Consider the following 26,914-nt stretch of genomic DNA (forward strand, 5'->3'; position numbering starts at 1 on the left):
ATAAAAAAAAAAAAAAAAAAAAAAAAAAAAGAGGTGCCATGTGTACAAAAGTCAATGCATATTTATGAACGTTTTTTCAAATATATTATCACACATCTTATCTAAATACATAATACAGAAGCCTGTGTGACTTGGGCAATGTGGCCCAGGAGGGCCTAAGACTAACACATCTACTTTGGCAAAAGGACATGAAATATGTCTTATGGTCAGAAAAATCAACATTTTGTGTATTTACTTAGTTTACGAAAAGTACTGAAAATGCTATTATTAGCTGAATTTGTGATTTCCTTTTGAAATTGTGAGTTATCCTTATTTTTCCCATTTTATTTTTGCACCAAGGAGACTGCAGTCAAATAAAACAGATACTACACGCACTCGTCGGGGCAGCCGTACTGCAGAAGCACGTTGATGCACTCCTGGCTGGAGGCCTGCCGGGCATAGGTCAGCGCTGTGTTCCCGTGGGCATCTCGGGCCATGACGTCCACCCCGTACCAGATCAGGAGCTGTGCCAGGACCACATTCCCCTTGTGGCAGGCCAGATGGAGCGCCGTGCAGCCGTCTCCCTCCCCACAGGTCTCGTTCACCTCCTCACGGGAGCCATGTGCCAGCAGCAGGATGACTGTCCGCAGGTCCTCATCAGCGGTGGCCCGCAGCAGGTGCTGGCCCAGGGACAGCTCAGTGCAGGGCACTGGGGCCAGAAAGAGCTTCTTCTCATATTTGGAATGGATCCACCGCTCCTTTTCTTCCCTTGATGACTCTACTGAAGGTTTTGTCTGCCCCTGGCTGCTCCCTTCCCAGATGCTGTTGGCTAGGTCATTGCCAATAGACGACATAACCTTCATGAGCTCAACTGGCCAGTCATCCAGGTCCAGAGATCGCACACGGGAAAGGCGGGTGCCAAGACTGCGGTGGATTCCTGAGCATTCAATACACATGAGGACTCCCAAGTTCAAACTGGCCCACTTAGGGTTCAGGGTCTCACAGTCCACACAGTGGGAGTTCCCACGCATGTTTTGGATCGACTGCAGGGCCATGGCCTCGCTCTGGCTGGTCAGCCGGAACTTGCTTTTACTGCTCTCACATGACTGCAGGCTGGCCAGGATCTGGCTCTGGATGACTTGGACCCAGGCGTCCCGCTCCTCATACGTCGTGGCTTTAAAGTGCCACGTTTGGCCAGTGACGGACACAATGATAAACTTTTCTTCTTGTTCCTCAGCAGTGCTGGACAGGCCATCATCTTTTAAGTTGTTGGTGCTTTTCTTCTTTAGGTGTTTCTTTTTATTGGCATGAGGAGGCGGGGGCGGGCTGAGCTTGGGGCTGGTGGTGCTGGAGATACTGGGGCTGATGCATATGGAGTCACCCAGCCCAGTGTCTGAATTGGCTGAGATACGTAGACCGTTCATGTTCTTGGATAGGCCACTGCTTTTAGAGCTGGAGATGGGCACGCAGGCCGATGTGGCTAGGAGTGGCCACTTTCCTGGGACTTTGATGGTAGATGTCCGAAGGTCAATCTCTTTTTTATGAATATTCTTCATATAATCACCTAAGCTTGAATAATAGGTGAGCATGCCATTGGAACACAGGGTGACATGTTTCTTTTTCCATGTCTTCAGCCATTTCCCACTTCGCTTTAAGAGCACGCCCTGTTTAATGGGGATGGCTCTGCCGCTCCCGACGGTGTGAGCATGACTCTCCGGGGCTTTCTTCTCTTTGTCTGGGTCACTCCCTTTCTCAGATGTAAACAGGTTGGACCAGCGCACGGACTGCTTGCAAACGGACGTGGGTGTGTTGGCAGTGGGAGGAACACTGATCTGAAGGTCCTCCTGGCTGGTGCTGGGAGTCGATGGAATGGAGGAGGAGTAGTTATTTAAACTCCCACCTCCATTTCTTGTCTGGGTAATGGGCACGGTGGAAACCTGTGTGGAACAGAAGGAGGAATGGCTTTGAAAATTGGGTAGTGACTTGCAGGGTCCTATAGACAGCTCACAATTACCTTTTAAAAAGATACATTTTCTGGGCCAGGCACGGTGGCTCACACCTGTAATCCCAGCACTTTGGGAGGCCAAGGAGGGTGGATCACGAGATCAGGAGTTCAAGACCATCCTGGCCAACATGGTGAAACTCTGTCTTTACCAAAAAAAAAAAAAAAAAAAATTAGCTGGGCATGGTGGCACATGCCTGTAATTCCAGCTACTTGGGAGGCTGAGGCAGGAGAATTGCTTGAACAGGGACCTGGGAGGCAGAGCCTGCAGTGAGCCAAGATCCCACGATTGCACTCCAGCCTGGGCTACAGAAAGAGAGTCCATCAAAAAAAAAAAAAAAAAAAAGATACATTTTCTGTTGTTTGGATAGTATATTTACTCATACTAGCTCACTAACAGAGCTGCAGATCAGTTCTTATTCCAGCTCACTCTTTTTACAACACTTAAGATGACTAAATGCAACATGAAATGGGGAAGATTTAAAAAAAGATGCCTTTGACTTCAGCATGAAACAGATACAAGTGTACGATGAAAATACAACCTCAATAAAAGTGCCACTTACCGTAAATGAGCATAACCGTTCATCAAATATGCTCAAAGATCTATCTGCATCTCTGTAAAATAAGAATGTGCATTACTTCAAAAACTGTTAATATCTTAGTATATTTGTTTAGTAAAATACTGCCTCCTGTGTGCTTTGGTGTTTACTTTACCAAAGCAGCTTTTACGAATTCTCCTCCTGGATCCTGACTTGCAGAGGGTTTCCTGCCTTATTCTTTCTCAGCACATCATGGCCTGTACCGTGAAGTCTTTTATACGATAACCAGTCAGAAATGCCCATAAGTATTGACTCTCCCTAACAGGCAATGGCAATAAACCAAATATATTTTCACTTTTCTAACCACACATTGAAACACAAGAATATTCTACAAAGCAGTAGTAGTAAACTTCAATAAATGTAAATGTGATTGAGATTTCCGAGCTTCCTTTCTCTTTAGTTCTCTGTAGTATACACTCATGATGTATTTATGTATTTTCTGTTGTTTGAATGACAAACTCATCTGCCTTTTTAAGAGGCCAGTCTTTGATGAACTTTAAACTTTGTAAAACTAATGCATTGTGCCTGTGTATAAACCAGTGGTTCTCCAAATGTGCTCTGTGGACCTCTCGGGATCCCCAAGACCCCTTCCAGAAGACCTGAGGTCAGAATTGTTCTTTTTTTTTTTTTGAGACCCAAGTTTTACTCTTGTTGCCCAGGCTGGAGTGCAATGGTGCGATCTCGGCTCACGGCAACATTTGCCTCCCGGATTCAAGTGATTCTCCTATCCCAGCCTCCCGAGTAGCAGGGATTACAGGCACCTGCCACCACTCCTGACCTCAGGTGATCCGCTTGCCTCGGCCTCCCAAACTGCTGGGATTACAGGCCTGAGCTACTGTGCCTGGCCAACACTGTTCTGAATAATAGTAATTAAACCTGAGAAAGCTGATGAAAAATTTTAAAAATTTGTAAAAGTAATACAAAGTCATTGCCTGCTTTTTCACTGACACTTGCCATGATTGTATAAAAGCAAAAGTGGGTACAACGGCTGGTTTCTCAGCATAAATCAAGGCAGTGGTACCAATTATATTAGTAGTCATTCTATTCTTCACTGTCCCCTACAGTTAAAAAACATAGCCTGAATTTCTTAAGAATGTCTTTGATGAAGCAGTAAAAATTAATGTTTTTAAATCTTGACATGTCTCTTTAATATTCTGAATAAGTGGAAAGTTAACGAGAAGCACTTTTTTTGTTGTTTTTAAAGAACTCGTGATTTAATTGTGAACTGAAAAATCACTTTTTTCACAGAACATCATTTTTATTTAAAAGTACAACTGGGCCAGCGCAGTGGCTCACGCCTGTAGAATCCCAGCACTTTGAGAGGCCAAAGCAGGCAGATGGCTTGAGCTCCTTCAGGAGTTCGAGACCAGCCTAGGCAACATAACGAAACCCTGTCTCTATCAAACATACAAGAAAATTAGCCTGGCGTGGTGCCACGCATCTGTGGTCCCAGCTACACAGGAACCTGAGGTGAGAGGATTGCTTGAGCTGAGATCATGCCAATGCACTCCAGCCAAGTGACAGAGTGAAACTCGGTCTAAAAAACAAGTTCTATTATCATTCTCAAAAATAAATGAAGTGAGAGGTTGTCACTTCAAGGGAAATATGTATTTGTTCCCAGTGATAAAATTTAAGCTTTCCTGAGGACTTTGAAAAACTTGTTCCTTCTACTGTAGGCTTGACAGCTTTTCAATACTTAAAGGTGTGTTAAAGATTGGTGGTTAAACTAAAAGTGAGTTTTGACACAATAAAACATAAACCAATATATTCCAAGTAATTAATGCATGATATTATAAATGCAAGTATGGAGCAAAAGATCCATTTACTGTGCAAGAAAGATCAATGAGTACTGATGGAATAAACTTATTAATATGTAAAATGCCACTGTAACTAATTTAAGAAACCACCACTTGTGAAGTTTTGATTTAGTGTTAACAAATACCCACAACTGTCTGAAAACTTTAAAAATACACCTTCTACCAACTACATATTTGCATGAGGTGAGGTCATCTTATTGCTTCTTTTTTTCTTTTTTTGAGACAGAGTCTCCCTCTGTCACCCAGGCTGGGGTGCAATGGCGAGATCTCGGCTCACTGCAACCTCCGCCTCCCAGGTTCAAGTGATTCTCCTGCCTCAGCCTCCCAAGTAACTGGGACTACAGGCATGCACCACCACGCCCAGCCATTTTTTGTACTTTCAGTAGAGGCGAGTTTCCCCATGTTGGTCGGGCTGGTCTCAAACTCCTGACCTCAAGTGATCCGCCCACCTCGGCCTCCCAAAATGCTGGGATTACAGGTGTGAACCACAGCGCCCCACCAGCTTATTGCTTTTTTTTGTTTGTTTGGACAGAGTCTCCCTCTGTCACCCAGGCTGGAGTGCAATGGCATGATCTCAGCTCTTTGCAACCTCCGCCTCCCAAGTTCAAGCGGTTCTCCTGCCTCAGCCTCCAGAATAGGTGGGACTACAGGTGCGTGCCACCATGCCCAGCTAAGTTTTTGTATTTTTAGTAGAGACGGGGTTTCGCCGTGTTAGCCGGGATGATCTCGATCTCCTGACCTTGTGGTCCGCCCGCCTCGGCCTCCCAAAGTGCTGGGATTACAGGTGTGAGCCACCATGCCTGGCCATGCCTGGCTAATTTTTTGTATTTTTTAGTAGAGATGGGGTTTCATCCTGTTAGCCAGGATGGTCTCAATCTCCTGACCTGGTGATCAGCCCACCTAGGCCTCCCAAAGTGCTAGGATTACAGGTGTGGCCACTGCGCCCAGCCATCTGTAACCCTCTTATCTCAACTAGCTGACATTATTAGTTCACATCCAGTTCAATTTATAAATTAACAGAGGTGCCATGGGCCGGGCACGGTGGCTCATGCCTGTAATCTCAGCACTTTGGGAGGCCGAGGCAGGTGGATCACGAGGTCAGGAGTTCCAGACCATCCTGGCTAACATGGTGAAACTACGTCTCTACTAAAAATACAAAAAATTAGCCGGGTGTCGTGGCAGGCACCTGTAGTCCCTGCTACTTGAGAGGCTGAGGCAGGAGAATGGTGTGAATCCGGGAGGCAGAGCTCGCAGTGAGCCGATATCGCACCACTGCACTCCAGGCGGGGTGACAGAGCAAAACACCATCAAAAAAAACAAAAAACAAAGAGGTGCCATGTGTACAAAAATCAATGCATATTTATGAACGTTTTTTCAAATCTATTTTCACACATCTTATCTAAATACATAATACAGAAGCCTGTGTGACTTGGGCAATGTGGCCCAGGAGGGCCTAAGACTAACACATCCACCTTGGCAAAAGGACATAAAATATGTCTTATGGTCAGAAAAATCAACATTTTGTGTATTTACTTAGTTTATGAAAAGTACTGAAAATGCTATTATCAGCTGAATTTGTGATTTCCTTTTGAAATTGTGAGTTATCCTTATTTTTCCCATTTTATTTTTGCACCAAGGAGACTGCAGTCAAATAAAACAGATACTACACGCACTCGTCGGGGCAGCCGTACTGCAGAAGCACGTTGATGCACTCCTGGCTGGAGGCCTGCCGGGCATAGGTCAGCGCTGTGTTCCCGTGGGCATCTCGGGCCATGACGTCCACCCCGTACCAGATCAGGAGCTGTGCCAGGACCACATTCCCCTTGTGGCAGGCCAGATGGAGCGCCGTGCAGCCGTCTCCCTCCCCACAGGTCTCGTTCACCTCCTCACGGGAGCCATGTGCCAGCAGCAGGATGACTGTCCGCAGGTCCTCATCAGCAGTGGCCCGCAGCAGGTGCTGGCCCAGGGACAGCTCAGTGCAGGGCACTGGGGCCAGAAAGAGCTTCTTCTCATATTTGGAATGGATCCACCGCTCCTTTTCTTCCCTTGATGACTCTACTGAAGGTTTTGTCTGCCCCTGGCTGCTCCCTTCCCAGATGCTGTTGGCTAGGTCATTGCCAATAGACGACATAACCTTCATGAGCTCAACTGGCCAGTCATCCAGGTCCAGAGATCGCACACGGGAAAGGCGGGTGCCAAGACTGCGGTGGATTCCTGAGCATTCAATACACATGAGGACTCCCAAGTTCAAACTGGCCCACTTAGGGTTCGGGGTCTCACAGTCCACACAGTGGGAGTTCCCACGCATGTTTTGGATCGACTGCAGGGCCATGGCCTCGCTCTGGCTGGTCAGCCGGAACTTGCTTTTACTGCTCTCACATGACTGCAGGCTGGCCAGGATCTGGCTCTGGATGACTTGGACCCAGGCGTCCCGCTCCTCATACGTCGTGGCTTTAAAGTGCCACGTTTGGCCAGTGACGGACACAATGATAAACTTTTCTTCTTGTTCCTCAGCAGTGCTGGACAGGCCATCATCTTTTAAGTTGTTGGTGCTTTTCTTCTTTAGGTGTTTCTTTTTATTGGCATGAGGAGGCGGGGGCGGGCTGAGCTTGGGGCTGGTGGTGCTGGAGATACTGGGGCTGATGCATATGGAGTCACCCAGCCCAGTGTCTGAATTGGCTGAGATACGTAGACCGTTCATGTTCTTGGATAGGCCACTGCTTTTAGAGCTGGAGATGGGTACGCAGGCCGATGTGGCTAGGAGTGGCCACTTTCCTGGGACTTTGATGGTAGATGTCCGAAGGTCAATCTCTTTTTTATGAATATTCTTCATATAATCACCTAAGCTTGAATAATAGGTGAGCATGCCATTGGAACACAGGGTGACATGTTTCTTTTTCCATGTCTTCAGCCATTTCCCACTTCGCTTTAAGAGCACGCCCTGTTTAATGGGGATGGCTCTGCCGCTCCCGACGGTGTGAGCATGACTCTCCGGGGCTTTCTTCTCTTTGTCTGGGTCACTCCCTTTCTCAGATGTAAACAGGTTGGACCAGCGCACGGACTGCTTGCAAACGGACGTGGGTGTGTTGGCAGTGGGAGGAACACTGATCTGAAGGTCCTCCTGGCTGGTGCTGGGAGTCGATGGAATGGAGGAGGAATAGTTATTTAAACTCCCACCTCCATTTCTTGTCTGGGTAATGGGCACGGTGGAAACCTGTGTGGAACAGAAGGAGGAATGGCTTTGAAAATTGGGTAGTGACTTGCAGGGTCCTATAGACAGCTCACAATTACCTTTTAAAAAGATACATTTTCTGGGCCAGGCACGGTGGCTCACACCTGTAATCCCAGCACTTTGGGAGACCAAGGAGGGTGGATCACGAGAGCAGGAGTTCAAGACCATCCTGGCCAACATGGTGAAACCCCGTCTTTACCAAAAAAAAAAAAAAAAAAAAATTAGCTGGGCATGGTGGCACATGCCTGTAATTCCAGCTACTTGGGAGGCTGAGGCAGGAGAATTGCTTGAACAGGGACCTGGGAGGCAGAGCCTGCAGTGAGCCAAGATCCCACGATTGCACTCCAGCCTGGGCTACAGAAAGAGAGTCCATCAAAAAAAAAAAAAAAGATACATTTTCTGTTGTTTGGATAGTATATTTACTCATACTAGCTCACTAACAGAGCTGCAGATCAGTTCTTATTCCAGCTCATTCTTTTTACAACACTTAAGACGACTAAATGCAACATGAAATGGGGAAGATTTAAAAAAAGATGCCTTTGACTTCAGCATGAAACAGATACAAGTGTACGATGAAAATACAACCTCAATAAAAGTGCCACTTACCGTAAATGAGCATAACCGCTCATCAGATATGCTCAAAGATCTATCTGCATCTCTGTAAAATAAGAATGTGCATTACTTCAAAAACTGTTAATATCTTAGTATATTTGTTTAGTAAAATACTGCCTCCTGTGTGCTTTGGTGTTTACTTTACCAAAGCAGCTTTTACGAATTCTCCTCCTGGATCCTGACTTGCAGAGGGTTTCCTGCCTTATTCTTTCTCAGCACATCATGGCCTGTACCGTGAAGTCTTTTATACGATAACCAGTCAGAAATGCCCATAAGTATTGACTCTCCCTAACAGGCAATGGCAATAAACCAAATATATTTTCACTTTTCTAACCACACATTGAAACACAAGAATATTCTACAAAGCAGTAGTAGTAAACTTCAATAAATGTAAATGTGATTCAGATTTCTGAGCTTCCCTTCTCTTTAGTTCTCTGTAGTATACACTCATGATGTATTTATGTATTTTCTGTTGTTTGAATGACAAACTCATCTGCCTTTTTAAGAGGCCAGTCTTTGATGAACTTTAAACTTTGTAAAACTAATGCATTGTGCCTGTGTATAAACCAGTGGTTCTCCAAATGTGCTCTGTGGACCTCTCGGGATCCCCAAGACCCCTTCCAGAAGGCCTGAGGTCAGAATTGTTCTTTTTTTTTTTTGAGACCCAAGTTTTAATCTTGTTGCCCAGGCTGCAGTGCAATGGTGCGATCTCAGCTCACGGCAACCTTTGCCTCCCGGATTCAAGTGATTCTCCTATCCCAGCCTCCCGAGTAGCAGGGATTACAGGCACCTGCCACCACTCCTGACCTCAGGTGATCCGCTTGCCTCGGCCTCCCAAACTGCTGGGATTACAGGCCTGAGCTACTGTGCCTGGCCAACACTGTTCTGAATAATAGTAATTAAACCTGAGAAAGCTGATGAAAAATTTTAAAAATTTGTAAAAGTAATACAAAGTCATTGCCTGCTTTTTCACTGACACTTGCCATGATTGTATAAAAGCAAAAGTGGGTACAACGGCTGGTTTCTCAGCATAAATCAAGGCAGTGGTACCAATTATATTAGTAGTCATTCTATTCTTCACTGTCCCCTACAGTTAAAAAACATAGCCTGAATTTCTTAAGAATGTCTTTGATGAAGCAGTAAAAATTAATGTTTTTAAATCTTGACATGTCTCTTTAATATTCTGAATAAGTGCAAAGTTAACGAGAAGCGCTTTTTTTGTTGTTTTTAAAGAATTCGTGATTTAATTGTGAACTGAAAAATCACTTTTTTCACAGAATATCATTTTTATTTAAAAGTACAACTGGGCCAGCGCAGTGGCTCACGCCTGTAGAATCCCAGCACTTTGAGAGGCCAAAGCAGGCAGATGGCTTGAGCTCCTTCAGGAGTTCGAGACCAGCCTAGGCAACATAACGAAACCCTGTCTCTATCAAACATACAAGAAAATTAGCCTGGCGTGGTGCCACGCATCTGTGGTCCCAGCTACACAGGAACCTGAGGTGAGAGGATTGCTTGAGCTGAGATCATGCCAATGCACTCCAGCCAAGTGACAGAGTGAAACTCGGTCTAAAAAACAAGTTCTATTATCATTCTCAAAAATAAATGAAGTGAGAGGTTGTCACTTCAAGGGAAATATGTATTTGTTCCCAGTGATAAAATTTAAGCTTTCCTGAGGACTTTGAAAAACTTGTTCCTTCTACTGTAGGCTTGACAGCTTTTCAATACTTAAAGGTGTGTTAAAGTAAGATTGGTGGTTAAACTAAAAGTGAGTTTTGACACAATAAAACATAAACCAATATATTCCAAGTAATTAATGCATGATAGTATAAATGCAAGTATGGAGCAAAAGATCCATTTACTGTGCAAGAAAGATCAATGAGTACTGATGGAATAAACTTATTAATATGTAAAATGCCACTGTAACTAATTTAAGAAACCACCACTTGTGAAGTTTTGATTTAGTGTTAACAAATTCCCACAACTGTCTGAAAACTTTAAAAATACACCTTCTACCAACAACATATTTGCATGAGGTGAGGTCATCTTATTTCTTCTTTTTTTCTTTTTTTGAGACAGAGTCTCCCTCTGTCACCCAGGCTGGGGTGCAATGGCGAGATCTCGGCTCACTGCAACCTCCGCCTCCCAGGTTCAAGTGATTCTCCTGCCTCAGCCTCCCAAGTAACTGGGACTACAGGCATGCACCACCACGCCCAGCCAGTTTTTGTACTTTCAGTAGAGGCGGGTTTCACCATGTTGGTCGGGCTGGTCTCAAACTCCTGACCTCAAGTGATCCGCCCACCTCGGCCTCCCAAAATGCTGGGATTGCAGGTGTGAACCACCGTGCCCCGCCAGCTTATTGCTTTTTTTTGTTTGTTTGTTTAGACAGAGTCTTGCTCTGTCACCCAGGCTGGAGTGCAATGGCATGATCTCAGCTCTTTGCAACCTCCGCCTCCCAAGTTCAAGCGGTTCTCCTGCCTCAGCCTCCAGAATAGGTGGGACTACAGGTGCGTGCCACCATGCCCAGCTAAGTTTTTGTATTTTTAGTAGAGACGGGGTTTCGCCGTGTTAGCCGGGATGATCTCGATCTCCTGACCTTGTGGTCCGCCCGCCTCGGCCTCCCAAAGTGCTGGGATTATAGGCGTGAGCCACTGCACCCAGCGTCTTATTGCTTCTTTAAAGTAAATTGGAAAGAAAGCTCTAGAGAAACCATTTGTCTCCTATTAAGCTCAACATGAGAGACTTTAAATAATATAAATACATGACACACTTTTTACTCAACTTTTTTTGTAGAAAAGTTATTTTTCAAAGAAAAATTTCTGTTAACAATACTGTTCTCAAGGAATATTTACAACCTGGGTCATGGGTTACTACTGACATCTAGTTGGTAGAGGCCATGAATACTGCTAAACTCTCTGCAATGCACAAGCCAGTCCTCACAACAAAGCATTATCTAGCCCATAATATCAACAGTGGTAAGGCTGTGAAATCTAAACGAAAAATAGATTTTGAAAAAAATTTCAATTGTATATTTCTACCACAGTAAATATCACTATAATCAATATAAACACATACTCTTTGAGATTCTCAATCATTTAACAATTAAGAGTCTTAAGGAACAAAGAAAATACAAATAATTTGCTTTGATATTTTAGTAGGCACAATACAGCTTATGATGTCTAGAGCTGTGACCTAACACTGAGCTTGATATCTTGCAAAGTAAGTAGCTAGAATAACAAGAGAGGTTTCTAAAAAGCTCACCTTTGCATGATATGATGAGGTATCTCCAAGGTCACACTGTGGAAGGAAAAAAAATTCATAACAGTAGATGTTATCATTTTTAGGCCTGAAGACATTTTTTTAAAAGGGGGGCAGAGGAAACTCTACTAGTGGCCCTGAAATTCAAATTTTCTAGATCAGAACAGTACCATAAAGGCACTTTGTTTTCATTTCTTCGTTTGTCACAAAAATATGAGAACCAAAATGCGAGGAAATATGCCATTAGAAGACGCGTTTCTGTTGGCGATTATAATATATAAATCATAACAGATTTCCGTTATATGCTTTTCTACCCACGAAACCTTTTGTCCCATGTGATTTATTTTATATATTTATTTATGTTTTGACCCAGAGTCTGTCTCTGTTGCTCAGACTCGACTGCAGTGGTGCGATCTTGACTCCTCACAACCTCCACCACCCAGGTTCAAGCGATTCTCATGCCTCAGCCTCCCAAGAAGCTGGGACGACAAGTTTGCGCCACTATGTCCAGGTAATTGTTTTTTTTTGTTTGTTTTTTTTTGCGGGGGGGGTGGGTGGATGGAGTTTTGCTCTTGTTGCCCAGGCTGGAGTGCAATGGTGTAATCTCAGCTCACCACAACCTCTGCCTCCCGGGTTCAAGAGATTCTCCTGCCTCAGCCTCCAGAGTAGCTGGGATTACAGGCATGTGCCACCACACCCAGCTAATTTTGTAGAATGAGGCTCAAAACAACTGAGGGAAGGCAAATCTCAATTTTAGTAATAGGTCTATACAATATTAGCACTTTTTAAAAAGCCCGTAACATTAGCATGTAAGATGGGTATGTCTGTAGTGCTTCAAGTAGTTTTCATCTCTGAAATAAGTTTAAAATCACAGAATTTAAAGTTACATGCTGGAAAGGAACAATGACCTTATGTGACATTTAATTCAACACTCATTTTACAGATCAGGGAAACAAACCTTAAAACTGACTTGCCCAAGGTCCCACCAAATAGGAGCAGTTTCTCGTCCTAAACTCAAATTAAGCAGTGGCTCTCAAACTTTGCTGCACATTAAAACCACCTGAGAAGCTTTAATATGTGCCTCATCTTCAACATGAGACATTTTAATTTAATTAGTATTGGGTATGGCTTTGGGCATCAAGGTTGTTGGTAAAAGTTTCCCAGGTGATTTCAATGTGCAGCAAAGTTTGGAATGATTGAGCTGGGGTGAAAATCAGAATCTTCTGGGATGCTTTTCTTCACAGAAAGATGCCTCACATCCATCCCTATTTTCCTGAAAGTCTTCTCAGTGCCTAGACATAGAGGGAAAGTGGAGATGGGAAGATACGTGTGTTTGCAGACCTGTATTTTGAAAAAAACCTTGCATAAGTGATCTCGGTGAGTTCTACCTATCCCACTGACAACAGTGCACTACTGATTCATGATAAAACATTTTTCAAAACATTTTCTTGAAGCCAATTTGCCCTATTAATTTGCTCAATAAACCTTTATTTCACCAATAGTGAATACACCAAATGATTATTTCTCAAACTTGCTGATGGCAAATTAAAACTTACTATACTTTCAAAAGTAGACTTCTAAAAAGTAGAATAATCAGGAAAAAAGCACGAAATTTGTTTGAGCAAAATTAATCTTCAAAGCTGCTTTTGAATTGTATGCTAACATATCAAAATCTTTGGAACTCAAAAGAAGCCAGGGACTCTAGTCAAAGTAATTTTTGTGTATGTGTGCTCAAAGATTTAAGAGACTTGGCTGACTACAGACATTTAGTGATTACTCAATAGGTCCCAAAGCTCAGGACTTGAGACAGAGTTTGAGTTCAGTTTTTGTTCGAAACACAATTTCCTCTCAACTATTGTTAAAAGGGAGGGAGGAAAGTGACATTATTATGAGTGTAAACTTGCCACTTTTAATTGAAGTAAAAGTTATTGACAATTGAATTAGCTAAAAAGGCTAGTGCATTTGAAACAAAATTGTTTATAAGCTAGTTATGTTTACAGAATGAAAAGTAAAATTAAAGATAAAGACAATAATATTCTAAATTAGCACTTTCCAAACTGTGTTCTAAAAATCAAGACTAATAACCCAAGGAGATGAGAATAATGTACACTGGACAGCCCCTATGGAGCTGGTGGTGGTGTTGGTTGTTGTTCCTTTTAAAATCAACTTCATCTCAGGGTGCTCTCAAAGCGCATCTTTGTGGCCCACGAGGTGCTCATGCACAATGGGAGAAATTCAAATGCAGATACACATTCAAATGCCAGAAGAAGAAAAGCTGTTCCTTCTTCCAAGGCTAATGTCCAAAGTAGTGCACACTGATTTAGGCCTATAATGCATTGAAAAACTAAGTTTTCACAAAAAACATTCAATAAAGGGAACCTACCCTTCTCACTGTGTTCAACATTGTCTAAAGGCATAAAGGCATCAAAAAGATACACTGTTTCTGGGATTGCTTCTTTGCTAACTGATTTTTCCTTCCACCACGTCTAAGATTAAAAGAGAAACTGATACTTACTATTTAGAATCTGGATATCAATATATGGTTGATTCCAATTTCTTAAACTGATTGCTGAAGAGGACAACCAAATGCCTGAAATAATTTTAGAATAAAGGAATCTGTCCCTCGGCAGTATAGTTGTACTCACGATATTATTGTCATTGTAAGATAATGCTGGCTGGCTGTGCTGTCATCAAGGAATATTGTCAAACACAAGCTGCATTTTTGACTGAAACGCTCAGTAGATACCTGAAGGGGAAGGGAAGTATAAGTCAAACTTATCAAAGTGTATTTTTTTCTCAGTTAAAATGTCAAATGACAAAGCACTAAGATATTTCTCACACTCTATTAACTGCCTGAGTGGTATCATGTGCACTCTATAGAAAACCCATTGGAGGCTCTCAACTTCCAGAGATGATGTTTAAGATATGGGTTATAAAATGCTGCCCTTAACATGGTACCTGTCATCAAACCTAACAAGGATTTTATGAATTACCGTTAAAAATAATGGGAAAAGTCGGCTTTGCATTGTCTCAAAAAAAATAAAGAAAAGTTTAAAATAAGATTTCATTGTTTTTTTCTACAACTATATAAAGCAGCCGAGAATTTCTATTATTTAATTTATTTATTTATTTATTTATTTATTTATTTATTTATTTATTTATTTTTGAGACGGAGTCTCGCTCTGTCACCCAGGCTGGAGTGCAGTGGCGCGATCTCGGCTTACTGCAAGCTCCGCCTCCCGGGTTCACGCCATTCTCCTGACTCAGCCTCCTGAGCAGCTGGGACTACAGGCGCCCGCCACCACGCCCGGCTAATTTTTTGTATTTTTAGTAGAGATGGGGTTTCACCGTGTTAGCCAGGATGGTCTCGACCTCCTCACCTCAAGATCCGCCTGCCTCAGCCTCCCAAAGTACTGGGATTACAGGCGTGAGCCACTGCGCCCGGCCCTTCTATTATTTATTTACTATGATAAAATGTAATGTATTAAATAATCCTGCTACAAGAGCATTTTACTGCAGTGAATACAAGACTAATGCATTTACTAAATTACTAATCCTAAATGTATTATTTCAGGTGATATTGTTACAAAAGAAGTGTTTCAGATTCAGAGGCTCTGTGTACCAGGGCTGCTAGGCCACCAACAAGTGAGGAAGCCACAGGTTTCTCTAGTCCTATTTTCTTATGTGGAGGATAAAAAGAGTATCACTTAAATATTCTCTCACACCCTGAAAACAAATGACAACTTAAAAAATCTAACTTTCACTTCATGTTTAAATAAGACTGCCATGACATGACTCAAATGAGACTCTCAGAGTATACTTTGCATTCATTTCAAAACTTGATCAATTTCATTCTATAGATCATCTGACCTGCACCTAGCCATTTTCCTGCTCTACCCCTGCGCTCTGCCTGGAATACTGCTTTTCTCTTTCCTTGCTTCAGCAAGCTTGACTCCAGCTACCCTCTTGGATCTCTTTGTCGGCAGCCACACCAAAAAATGTATTTTTGTACACTAATTAGTTGAACTCACCACTGCTTACAAGATACTAATTCCTGCAGAGGATTCCCCTCATGAGAAAGTATGCCTCTACATAGGAGTAAGGGAGGGCCCTTACTCTTCCTACCTCCAGCAGCTGAGCATAGAATTTTGAGTAAATCCAAAACTTTGACAAGTGTTTGACAATTCAGTTATCATTTGGAAGATAAGTCTTACTACATTTAATTACAGCAAAAACACTACTAACAGTTTACTGTTTATAGGTATTATTTAAGGTAGTCACCAAATAGAAACAAATAATCTAACGTCAGTCAGCATAAATCAGAGTATGAAATTTTACGATATTTAACAAGAAATGGAAGGGGTTACTTAGTAGTTTTAAGGTTTAATGACAAAAACTAGAAAATAATCGTACCTACTAATTTAGTAAGTCAAAACCAAAGCCTTACCATCAAAGGTGCAGTGCCCGTTGGATGCCGATGCCCACCCACTGACTTCTCCTGCTGTACCTGTTGCCTCTCATTTTAACCCATTAAAAATACTAAAGTTGCTTTCCTTGTAGACATCTTTCACCGCCTTGGTTAGGTCTATTCCTAAGTATTTTATTTTAGTTTAGTTTATTTTTGCAGCTATCAGAAAAGGGGTTGATTTCTTGATTTGATTCTAAGCTTGGTCGCTTCTAGGGTACAACAGATCTACTGATTTGTGTACATTAATTTTGTCTCCTGAAACTTTGCTGAATTCATTTATCAGTTCTAGGAGCTTTTTGGAGGAGTCTTTAGGGTTTCCTAGGTCTATGATCATATCATCATCAAACAGCAACAGTTTGACTTCCTCTTTACTGATCTGGATGCCTTTTATTGCTTTCTCTTGTGTGATTGCGCTGGTTAGGCCTTCCAGTAGTATGTTGAATACAAGTGGTGAGAGTGGGCATCCTTGTCTTATTCCAGTTCTCGGGGGGAATGCTTTCAACTTTTCTCCCTTTCAGTATTATGTTGGCTGTGGGTTTGTCATAGATGGCTTTTATTACATTGAGCTATGACCCTTGTATTCCAATTTTGCTGAGGGTTTTAATCATAAAAGGATGCTGCATTTTGTCAAATGCTTTTTCTGCATCTATTAAGATGATCATGTGATTTTTTTAATTCTGTTTATGTGGTGTATCACATTTATTGACTTGTGTATGTTAATCCATCCCTGCATCCCTGGTAATGAAACCCATTTGATCATGGTGGATTATCTTCTTTTTTTTTTTGAGATGGAGTCTCATTCTGTTGCCCAGGCTGGAGTATGCAGTGGGGTGATCTTGGCTCACTGCAACCTCCGCCTCCCAGGTTCAAGCAATTCTCCTGCCTCAGCCACCTGAGTAGATGGGATTACAGGTGAGTGCCACCATGCCCGGCTAACTTTTGTATTTTTAGTAGAGATGGGGTTTCCCCATGTTGGCCAGGCTGGTCTCGAACTCCTGACCTCATGAACCGCCCACCTCAGCCTCCCAAAGTGCTGGGATTACAGGTGTGAGCCACCGTGCCTGGGTGGATTATCTTTCTGATATGCCGTTGGGAACTACAAAGCATTGCTGAATGAAGTCATGGACACAAACAAATGGAAAGACATCCCATGCTCATGAATGGGTAGAATGAATATTGTGAAAATGACCATATTGCCAAAAGCAATCTACAAATGCAATGCAATTTCCATCAAAATGCCACCATCCTTCTTCACAGAACTAGAAAAAACAATCCGAAAATTTATATGGACCAAACAAGAACCCGCACAGCCAAAACAAAACTAAGCAAAAACAACAAATCTGGAGGCATGACATTACCTGATTTCAAAGGCCATAGTCACCAAAATAGCATGGTACTGGTATAAAAATAGGCACATACACCAATGGAACAGAATAGAGAACCCAGAAATAAACTCAAATACCTATAGCCAACTGATTTTCAACAAAGCCAACTAAAACATAAAGTGAAGAAAGTAAACCCTATTCAACAAATGGTGCTGAGGTAATTGGCAAGTCACATGCGGGAGAATGAAACTGGATCCTCAACTCTCACCTTACACAAAAAGCAACTCAAGATGGATCAAGGACATAAATCTATGACCTGAAACCATAAAAGTCAGAAATCTTTAAAAGGTGGACACACTAAGCTAAAGACTTTTCTGGATAAATTTAATACTTAGGAAAGTAGAAGAGATTTAGAAAATCCACAAAAAGAGGTCCATGCTACCACCACCAGGTCCACATTGTAATTTAAAGAAATCAAGAGAGACATCCTTTTATGTCAAACTATCAATTTCTTAACTATTTGAGTGTTTACTTACATGGTTTGTATAGTTGCTTCTTCTTATTTCTACAACTAAGAATAAAAAAAAAACTGGTCACTTCTGATACAAATACCATAAAATAAAAGTAGTTGTTAACATTTTACTGATTACTGCTATATAAAATGAGACAAAATTCCATTAAAAATAATTTTCAATAATTTATAGTTTAAATTATCTGGCATGATTAATTTCATAAAGTCAAATCTAAAAACTTAGGTTTTCATTTAGTTTACTTTTTGTTTCTATTACATACAAATGAAAGAATCCTCATGTACAAAAGAAAAGGGCAAAAAAATTAGGCCAGATGAAAAATTTAGCTAATAAAACGTTTAACTCTTGCATATATGAGCCATGATCCATTAGTATTCTCTCATTCTGCATTTACACATAGCTTACTTTAATTATCAGACTCTAAGAGCTAACAGCTCTAAGAACTACTTCCTGACCAGGCACCTATCTCTAGATGCAACAGAATCCCTGTAAGCATCTTGCACCACACTTAGTGGTTATCTACTAATATGTCACTAAAAACAAAACAAAATTTAAAAAGGGTCTTTACACAACTGGAAAGTAACCTATCTTAAATTCTTTTTTCTTTTTTTTTGTTTGAGACGGAGTCTCACTCTGTCACCTAGGCTCGAGTGCAGTGGCAGGATCTCAGCTCACTGCAACCTCTGCCTCCCAGGTTCAAGCGATTCTCCAGCCTTAGCCTCCGGACTAGCTGGGACTACAGGCATGTGCCACCATGCCTAGCTAATTTTTTTTTGTATATTTAGTAGAGATGGGGTTACACTGTGTTAGCCAGGATGGTCTTGATCTCCTAACCTCGTGATCCACCCACCTCAGCCTCCCAAAGAGCTGGGATTACAGGCGTAAGCCACAGAGCCTGGCCTAAATTTTAATGTTAAAATGAGTATACAAACCTAATTGGACATGGTGTCTGCAGCACAAAAAATCATTTTTTTTCCCTAAAAAAAGGCCAGAATAATAAAAGCCCCAAGAGGGACTTGGACCATGCTTTGTTTCCTACACTGCCTCTGCCTTTGATGCTGGAAGGGCCTTGTAGGCAAAAGTTCCTACCACTGAAGACTGAGGGACATGGAGTAGCTTCTCTTTTACTGCTTCCACGCTCTCTAGGTGTGAGAAGCCCATGGCTCTGGAAGGAACTGGGAAATACAATTCTGATATGTTTTGATATGTTTCCCCTCCAAGTCTCATGTGAACATGTGACCCTTAATGTTGGAGATAGGGCTTAGTGGGAGGTGTTTGGGTAATGGCGGTGGATTCCTTATGAATGGCTTGGTCCCATCCCCACCGTAATAAGCAAATTCTCATTATGGTATATTTAAAAGACTGTGGTACTGGCCGGGTGTGGTGGCTGAAGCCTGTAATCCCAGCACTTTGGGAGGCTGAAACAGGCAGATCACTTGAGGTCAGCCAACATGGTGAAACCCCGTCTCTACCAAAAATACAAAAATTAGCCAGGTGTTATGGTGCCTGCCTATAGTCCCAACTACTCGGGATGCTGAGGCAGGAGAATTGCTTGAACTTGGGAGGCGGAGGTTGTAGTGAGCTGAGATCGCGCCATTGCACTCCAGCCTGGGCAACAGAGTGAGACTCCATTTCAAAAAAAAAAGAGTGTGGAGTGTGGTACCTTCCCCCTTCCCCTCTCTCCTCCCTCTTTCACTGTGTGGAACCACCTGCTTCCCCTTTGCCTTTTATCATGATTGTAAGCTTGCTGAGGCCCTCACCAGAAGCAGATGTTGAAGCCATGTTTGTACAGCCTGAAAATCTTTGAGCCAATTAAACCTCTTTTTGTTATAAATTACCCAGCCTTAGGTATCTCTTTATAGTAATGTAAAAAATGAAGACAAATTCGAACCAGAAATAACTGACTCAAGATGGGCAAAGTCTACTCAAACTATAAAAACAAAGGTTAGAAACTCCCATGTTTTACTGTGCTGCATTACTTCGCATATTATTATAGAACCCTCACTTGTATTCTTGCTGTTTAAGTCAACTGGAAAACTTGGCTGTGTATGGCTTCTTGGCAAATAAATGAGGATTTAACATAACATTAAGGGAAATAAGCAGGAGTAGGGCATGTTTAAATTTACATTACATCAAATGAAAAGGTTAATAACCCAAAAGTTTTGAGTAGCATAAACTTGGATGTGGTAAATGAATGTGGTCAGAGGACTGTGTAAGAGGAGGCCCAAATCACAGATTCAATCCCTGATGATAAACAACTATGGTTTTTAATTTGTTTAAATGAAAACAAGCTGAAGCCTAAGTTCTATCATTCATCTTTAAAATGTACTCTTTGGAGCAAGGGAAAGGGGATTATAAATAAAGATAAATCCATTAATTATAAATAAAGATAAATCCAAGAATTATAAAGAGAAATCCATGACTCCTCCATCACATGACAAATTGTGTCGATAAAAAGAGGGCAAAATGTATAAACAAAAAGGTTACACATTTTCACTATCATAACAACTAAAGGAAAGCATATCACGCATTAAAATAAGACAAGTGAACATGTGAAAAGGTGACAAATTTAAACTAATATGAGCTTTTCTAAATACTTTCTATAACCTGATCAAACAAGAGCTTTTATTCTTTCTCTTGACGGAAAAAACAATGTTGTCTCACCATCTGTTTGAGAGTTCCTCTGGAATATTTTGCTTGCCTCTGGATTGGCAGAAGGGTTAAACTCCAAAGCTATATGCATAGAGGAAGAAAAGAAAAAAAGATGTAATCACTGATAAAAATTTATCAACTCGTTTATTCGACTGCTGCATTTAGGCTATTTCACTATCTCTACTTTTATTCTTATCCATTGAAATGAATGTATAGACATAAGATAGAGCCAGGCAAGATGGCACATGCTTGTAGTCCCAGTTACTCAGGAGGCTGAGATGGAAAAATCACTTGAACCCAGGTCAGGAATTTGAGGCCAGCGTGAGTAACATAATGACACCCTCCATTATTTAAAAAAAAAAAAAAAATGTAGAGGTAAATGTTGGCTTTGAGTTGTATAAAATCAACTTTGCATAAAATAAATCAAGACAGCAGTAAGTTTTGAAAGACAGGTCTATTTTATAGGGAAAATATAAGATGTATTCTAGAGTTTTTAAAATTTTTAAAAAGTAAATTCAGGATATCTGTCACTTCCATGTCATTCTGAGGACACAGAACCTTAGTTCTGTTAAGTAGCTGTCTTCCATAGTCATGTGATATCTCTAAGTCTTCACTTTTTCATTAGCAATACACAGGGAGAACATACACAGGCCTTATTTGTATTGGAAAGGGCCAAGTGAGACATACATAAACTGTGTTGTAATCCTAAAGAATGACAATAAAGAGTCATTTTTGGGCTCTCATCCAACACTACCCATCTACTAACTGGTGTGTAACATCACTCAGAGGCTTTCCTCACATCACCAAGCAGAGTATAAGTTTACACAAGTACTTACACACTTTGTGTATAAAGGTATAATCAATTAATTCACATAATATATTTGTTTATTCTAAAGCAATCCTTAAATATCTTGAAAAGTGAGGATAGTACTTCCAAGTTACAAAATCACACTCATAATGAGTCTTAATTATCCTACCTCTTTAAAAAGTAAGAGCCCAAAGTTTAAATAGAAGAGCTATAAGACATTTCCTCTACAGTAATGAAATCTCTGGCATTTAAATGAAACCAATAAGCCAACTGGATTTAATATGTTTATGATGCAATGTTTTCTATTTTGAAAATTTTAGTTTTTATTCAAGAACCATATTATTACCCAGAATTACTTTTACTTAGATTCATCTCTTTGCAAAATGTTAGAGGCAAACCAACTAATTGTTTTCTCTTTTCTACCGCCTCCAATCCCCCACCTCTCCCAGCAGTGTAGAGACTAAAAAACTCCAACTTTCTTTCCTTTTTTTTTCTGTGAGACGGAGTCTCGCCCTGTCACCCAGGCTGGAATGCATTGGCGCGATCTCTGCTCACAGCAACCTCCACCTCCCAGGTTCAAGCAATTCTCCTGCCTCAGCCTTGTGAGTAGCTGGAACTACAGGCATGCCCCACCACACCCAGGTAATTTTTGTATTTTTTTTTTAGTAGAGACAGCTTTTCACCATGCTAGCCAGGCTGGTCTTGAACTCCTGACCTCAGGTGATCCGCCCGCCTCAGCCTCCCAAAGTGCTGGGATTACAGGCGTGAGCACCAAGCCCGGCCAAAACTCTAACTTTCTTATCTTTGAACGAGATGCTATTGTCAGGAGGGGAAAGGACAAAGGGGGAGCCATGGCAACAAACACTCTTACAGGGAAGGTCTGACATTTTAACCTGCAATCTTCATATTACACATTAAAAGTCTACACTGATGTTTCATGTCTTTTGAAAGTTTTGACCATGAACCAATCCCCACCTCTCTTTTAGAACAAGGAGGTAAATAAAGTCTGTTAAGTCACCAGAATAAATCTGGAGACACATTTTCTGTTAAAGTAAGAATTTTAAAGTAACCAGAGTTACTAAAGAGCCTCATAGGTAAACTCCTTTGAGAAACCCCAAACACACACACACAACCATTTTTCTGCAGCCCTGGCTGTGACATTTCACACCTTTCACAATTATTTTAAGCACTCTCCTTTTTTCTTTTTCCTTCTGTGTTCAAATTACAGTTAGAAGAAACTAAGCAGCTTCTATTAAGGTGACTTAAAGCAGCCCATTAAGAATACCATATAGCCTCTCCCATGGCAACCTCTATTCTGATTTTAAATAAGAAATCCCCAAACATTTGAATATGAACTGTCCCGAGATTTAGCTACTTTAACAAAGGAAACAATTAGGCATTTACCTGGTTCCTTCACTTAGGTACCATCTGGACAGGTACAAAGAAAAAATAAGATGGGTACTGAAAAGTTGGGATATTTGAGTTTTCATTGAGAAAAGGAATAGTCCAAAGAAGCCTAAACAAAGTCCCACAGGATAATAAATAGAGCTACAGACAATGTTGTCTCACCATCTGTTTGGGAGTTCCTCTGGAATATTGTGCTTGCCTCTGGATTGGCAGAAGGGTTAAACTCCAAAGCTATATGTATACAGGGAGAAAAGAAAAAAGATGTAATCATTTATAAAAATTTATCAACTCGTTTATTCCACTGCTGCTTATTCGACAAGAGCCATAAATAAATGGTCCCATACCAGCCTGGGAGAATGAGATGAGAGAGCAAGAACTGGGCGATTGGGAGGGGAGGCGAAAAGAAACTGACTGGACTCAGTGGGGAAAGACTAAGGGGTGGGAATGCAAGGTGGAGCCAGCTTTTTGCTCCTGGCCAGCCCCCAGGAAAGCTGGCTACAGGCAGAAAGGAGCTCGAAGTGGGGGATGCCTCAAAGGGAACCTTGGGGGCAGCAGCAGCCAGAGGCAAGCCGAGGGCAGATGGCACCCGTCACCTCCTTACCTTCAGGCATCTCCCGGTCATAGATGTGGTGCATATGGAGGTCCTCACCAACTTCAACAGTCACCTCAGCAGGCTGTACAGCAGCAGCCATGGGCGCTCCTGCCAACCTGTCCCCAACTCCTGCCTCATAGATCTCAGATTCAGAGGGACACAGCAACCCCTGTTGCTGGTCAAACTCGAGGTCGACCCTGGGGCGCACACAATAGGTCAGTATGTTCCCCATGGGGTGCCTCTACTGTCTGCCACCACCTGTGCCTCTGCTCACAGGTTTGGCCACGCACTCCGGCTGTCCTAGGCCGAGGCTATGCTGCACTTGCAGAGATGGTCTTGCCCGCTGTTGCCTGCCCACCTCACAGCCCGGCCCCGGGCACCGGCCCTGGCCCTGGCCCTGGCTAGGGCTGCGGGCCAAGGCCCGCACCCTGCCGCCTCCCCTGAGTTGACTTGTCTGGGAGGGTGAAGACCAGCCGGCTTATTTAATAGGTTGTGAACCTAACAAGCGCTGAGAGACACAACTGCCTGAAGAGAGAACAGACGGAGCTCCTCCTCCTTCTGTAGTCACCTACAGACTGAAGCCCACTGGCCCAGGTGGGAGCCCAGGCATGTGGCACACAATGCCCCACCCCACACTTCACAATGCCCTCCCTGACAGCTCACGATGCCCCACCCTAACTGCCACCCCTCCCCCAACAGCTCAGAATGCCCCTGCCTGGGCTGCCCCACCCTGTGCCTTATGATGCTGCTGCTCTCCTGGCCCCTCGTGCAGTGCCAGTGGGACTAAGGTTTTCATTCATCACCAGCTTCCTGAGATTTTAGTTCTAAGAAAAGCACAGGGTAGTTCACTACTTGAAGCCATCTTCCTCTATGAGTTCTATACAAAGCCTCAGTAGAGTGGGTCCCATTAGCAACCAAGTTGAACAACTTTTATTTGCTGACTGAATATAAATAACCTTGAATTGCTGACGGCTTTTGTTAGTAAACACTCCTCTCCTGTCTTCCAATGAGTGGTTGTTTTTGTCTGCAATTTAACCACAGCAATCCCTGGGGCCCTAACTTACTCTCAATAAAGAGTTATGGCTGTGTGTCTTGAATGACCTATCCTGCCTCCACCTCCTTCTCCATAAAATAGAAACCTAACTTGTCCCTCCAAGCTCTGAAATGCTGAAACTTACCAACTCCCTTTTCTCCCCGCTATTTCTTCCTTCCATGGCAGGGACTTTCAGATTTTCTTTCTTTTACTAACAAGGCACTAAGCATGATTTTGTCATACAAAATCGAGAACCATAAAGTGGGTTACCACAGTCCTATTTCAATAAAGATGAATACTCGACATCTGGCAAGTAGTGTGTGCCTGACAGTGTCCCCACTGTGCTATGCTCCTTTAACCCTGAGAAACAATCTCATTTTACAGATTTTACAGAAGTTGTTGAGATGGAGAAGGTAAGTAACCTCCCCAAAGTCACACGACTGCTAAGGGTGGGGCCACAGTTTGATCTCAGGTAGTCTGAATTCCCTAATTCCTTAAGCATGATTATCAGAAAGTATAGTAGTCTGTTTTCACACTGATATAAAGAAATACCTGAGGTTGGGTAATTTTTAAAGGAAAGAGGTTTAATTGACTCAAAGTTTCACATGGCTGGGGAGGCCTCAGGAAACTTACAATCACGGCAGAAGGGGAAGTCCTCAGGAAACTTACAATCATGGCAGAAGGGCAGTAAGTCCTCAGGAAACTTAAAATCATGGCAGAAGGGCAGGTCCGACTTACATGGTGGCTGCACAGAGAGTGGGAACATGTGAAGGAGCAACTGTCAAACATGTATAAAACCATCAGATCTCAGCTGGGCATGGTGGCTCACACTTGTAACCCTAGTACTTTGGGAAGCCAAGGCAGGTGGATCAACTGAGGTCAGGAGTTTGGGACCAGCCTAGCTAACACAGTGAAATCCTGTCTCTACTAAAAATACAAAAATTAGCTGGGTGTGCTGGTGCATGCCTGTAATCCCAGCTACTCAGGAGGCTGAGGCAGGAGAATCACTGGAACCCAGGGGGCAGAGGCTGCAGTGAGCCAAGATCGTGCCATGGCACTCCTGCCTGGGCAACAGAGCAAGACTCCATCCCAAAAAACAAAACAAAACCAAACAAAACAAAACCCATTAAGATCTCATGAGGACTTACTGAATATCACAAGAACAGCATGAAGAAAACTGCCCCCATGATCCAATCACCTCCCCCTAGGCCCCTCCATCGACACATCAGGATTATGGGGATTATAATTCATGATGAGATTTGGGTGGGGACACGGCAAAACCATATCAGAAAGTAAAGGTGGAAGTCAAGCTTGGAAGCGAGATGACATTGTAGATTATTATTATTATTTTGAGACGAAGTTTTGCTCTTGTTACCCAATGAAATTGTTTCTCTGATTTCATTTTCAGATGGTGTCTTGTAGATGTATAGAAATACAAGTGATAAATGATTCTATTAACCTTTTATGCTTCAGCCTTGCTGAACACTATTTTTTTTTTCTTTTTTTTTGAGATGGAGTTTCGCTCTTGTTGCCCAGGCGGGAGTGCAATGGCGCAATCTTGGCTCACTACAACCTCTGCCTCCCGGGCTCAAGTGATTCTCCTGCCTCAGCCTCCCAAGTAGCTGGGATTACAGGCATGCACCACCATGCCCGGCTAATTTTGTATTTTTAGTACAGACGGGCTTTCTCCATGTTGGTCAGGCTGGTGATGCACCCGCTTCAGCCTCCCAAAGTGCTAGGACTACAGGCATGAGCCACCATGCCCAGCCAGATTAGTGTATTTTTAAAAGAATTTTTCATGTTTTTTTATTTTTATTTTTTTGAGACAGAGTCTCACTCTGTTGCCCAGGCAGTGGCACAATCGTTGCTCACTGCAACCTCCACCTCCGGGGTTCAAGAGATTCTCATTCAAGTGCCTAAGCCTCCTAAGTAGCTGGGATTACAGGAGCCCACCACCATGCTCAGCTAATGTTTGTATCTTTAGTAGAGATGGGGTTTCACCATGTTGTTCAGGCTGATCTCGAACTCCTGACCTCAGGTGATCCACCTGCCTTGGCCTCCCAAAGTGCTGGGATTACAGGCGTGAGCCACCACTCCCGAACAGAACAACTTTTTTTTGATGTGGATTTTAAAATGCCTCTCCTTCTTCCAACGTTGATTAAGTCCCTTCTACATGCCACACACTGTATGTGTGAAATAGTCCCAACTCTCAATGAGTGTAGGCAGATACACAAACAAGAGCTTAAGGAAGTCAGTTTTCTGAGACCATACTGCTGGACAGTATATGAACCTGGGATACAAACCCACCTCTATTTGACCTCAAATTTGATCCTGGAGTGGTTTTAATTTTATTCTGGGAATTTGAGTCATTGAACCATAAAAAGGTGAAAAGTCTCTGTCAGATGTGTGTGTAGTGGTCTGTACAACAAGGAAGGACTGAAGGAAGTAATCAAACCAATTAAGAGACTTTCTCTAAAGGCAGAGTAATGCTAAGGGCAGTGGCAGTGACAAAAGTGGAGGAAAAAGTCTGTGATCATTTGGGAGACAGAATAGGAAGTGCTTGATCATGAGATGTGAAAGAAGACAGGAAGTAGAGGGAAAAC

General features: G+C 42.5%; 1 protein-coding gene across 4 annotated transcripts; it reads right to left on the bottom strand.

Moving 5' to 3' along the window:
- Window positions 1-53: 53 nt before the first annotated feature.
- LOC115830349 (arf-GAP with GTPase, ANK repeat and PH domain-containing protein 11) lies at window positions 54-24,651 on the bottom strand. 4 transcript variants are annotated; one of them, XM_030809111.1, is made up of 8 exons: window positions 23,288-24,651; window positions 22,849-22,917; window positions 20,484-20,552; window positions 17,826-17,860; window positions 14,142-14,242; window positions 11,500-11,535; window positions 2,545-2,596; window positions 54-1,916 (listed from the first exon to the last, which is right to left on the bottom strand). In XM_030809111.1, exons 1-8 carry the CDS (start codon window positions 23,508-23,510, stop codon window positions 366-368), a joined length of 2,136 nt encoding a protein of 711 aa, XP_030664971.1. In that variant the 5' UTR covers window positions 23,511-24,651; the 3' UTR covers window positions 54-365. The 4 variants fall into 4 exon arrangements, with proteins under 4 accessions (XP_030664971.1, XP_030664973.1, XP_030664974.1 ...); XM_030809113.1 differs by lacking the exons at window positions 54-1,916; window positions 2,545-2,596 and adding exons at window positions 5,739-7,611; window positions 8,236-8,287; XM_030809114.1 differs by lacking the exons at window positions 54-1,916; window positions 2,545-2,596; window positions 20,484-20,552 and adding exons at window positions 5,739-7,611; window positions 8,236-8,287.
- Between the last annotated feature and the right edge of the window lie 2,263 nt (window positions 24,652-26,914).

The sequence above is a fragment of the Nomascus leucogenys genome, unplaced genomic scaffold, assembly GCF_006542625.1.
Source record: "Nomascus leucogenys isolate Asia unplaced genomic scaffold, Asia_NLE_v1 000826F_77857_qpd_obj, whole genome shotgun sequence".
Classification (NCBI taxonomy): Eukaryota; Metazoa; Chordata; class Mammalia; order Primates; family Hylobatidae; genus Nomascus; species Nomascus leucogenys.

What these genes read in the sequence shown, in the direction of transcription:
- LOC115830349 (XM_030809111.1), bottom strand. Translation starts at nt 23,510, where the DNA reads ATGGGGAACATACTGACCTATTGTGTGCGCCCCAGGGTCGACCTCGAG. An exon ending in GAGGAACTCTCAAACAGATG is followed by an intron (nt 17,861 to 20,483) that starts GTGAGACAACAT and finishes TTTTATTCTTAG; the next exon opens with TTGTAGAAATAAGAAGAAGC. An exon ending in CTTACAATGACAATAATATC is followed by an intron (nt 11,536 to 14,141) that starts GTGAGTACAACT and finishes TTCCTTCCACAG; the next exon opens with TGTGACCTTGGAGATACCTC.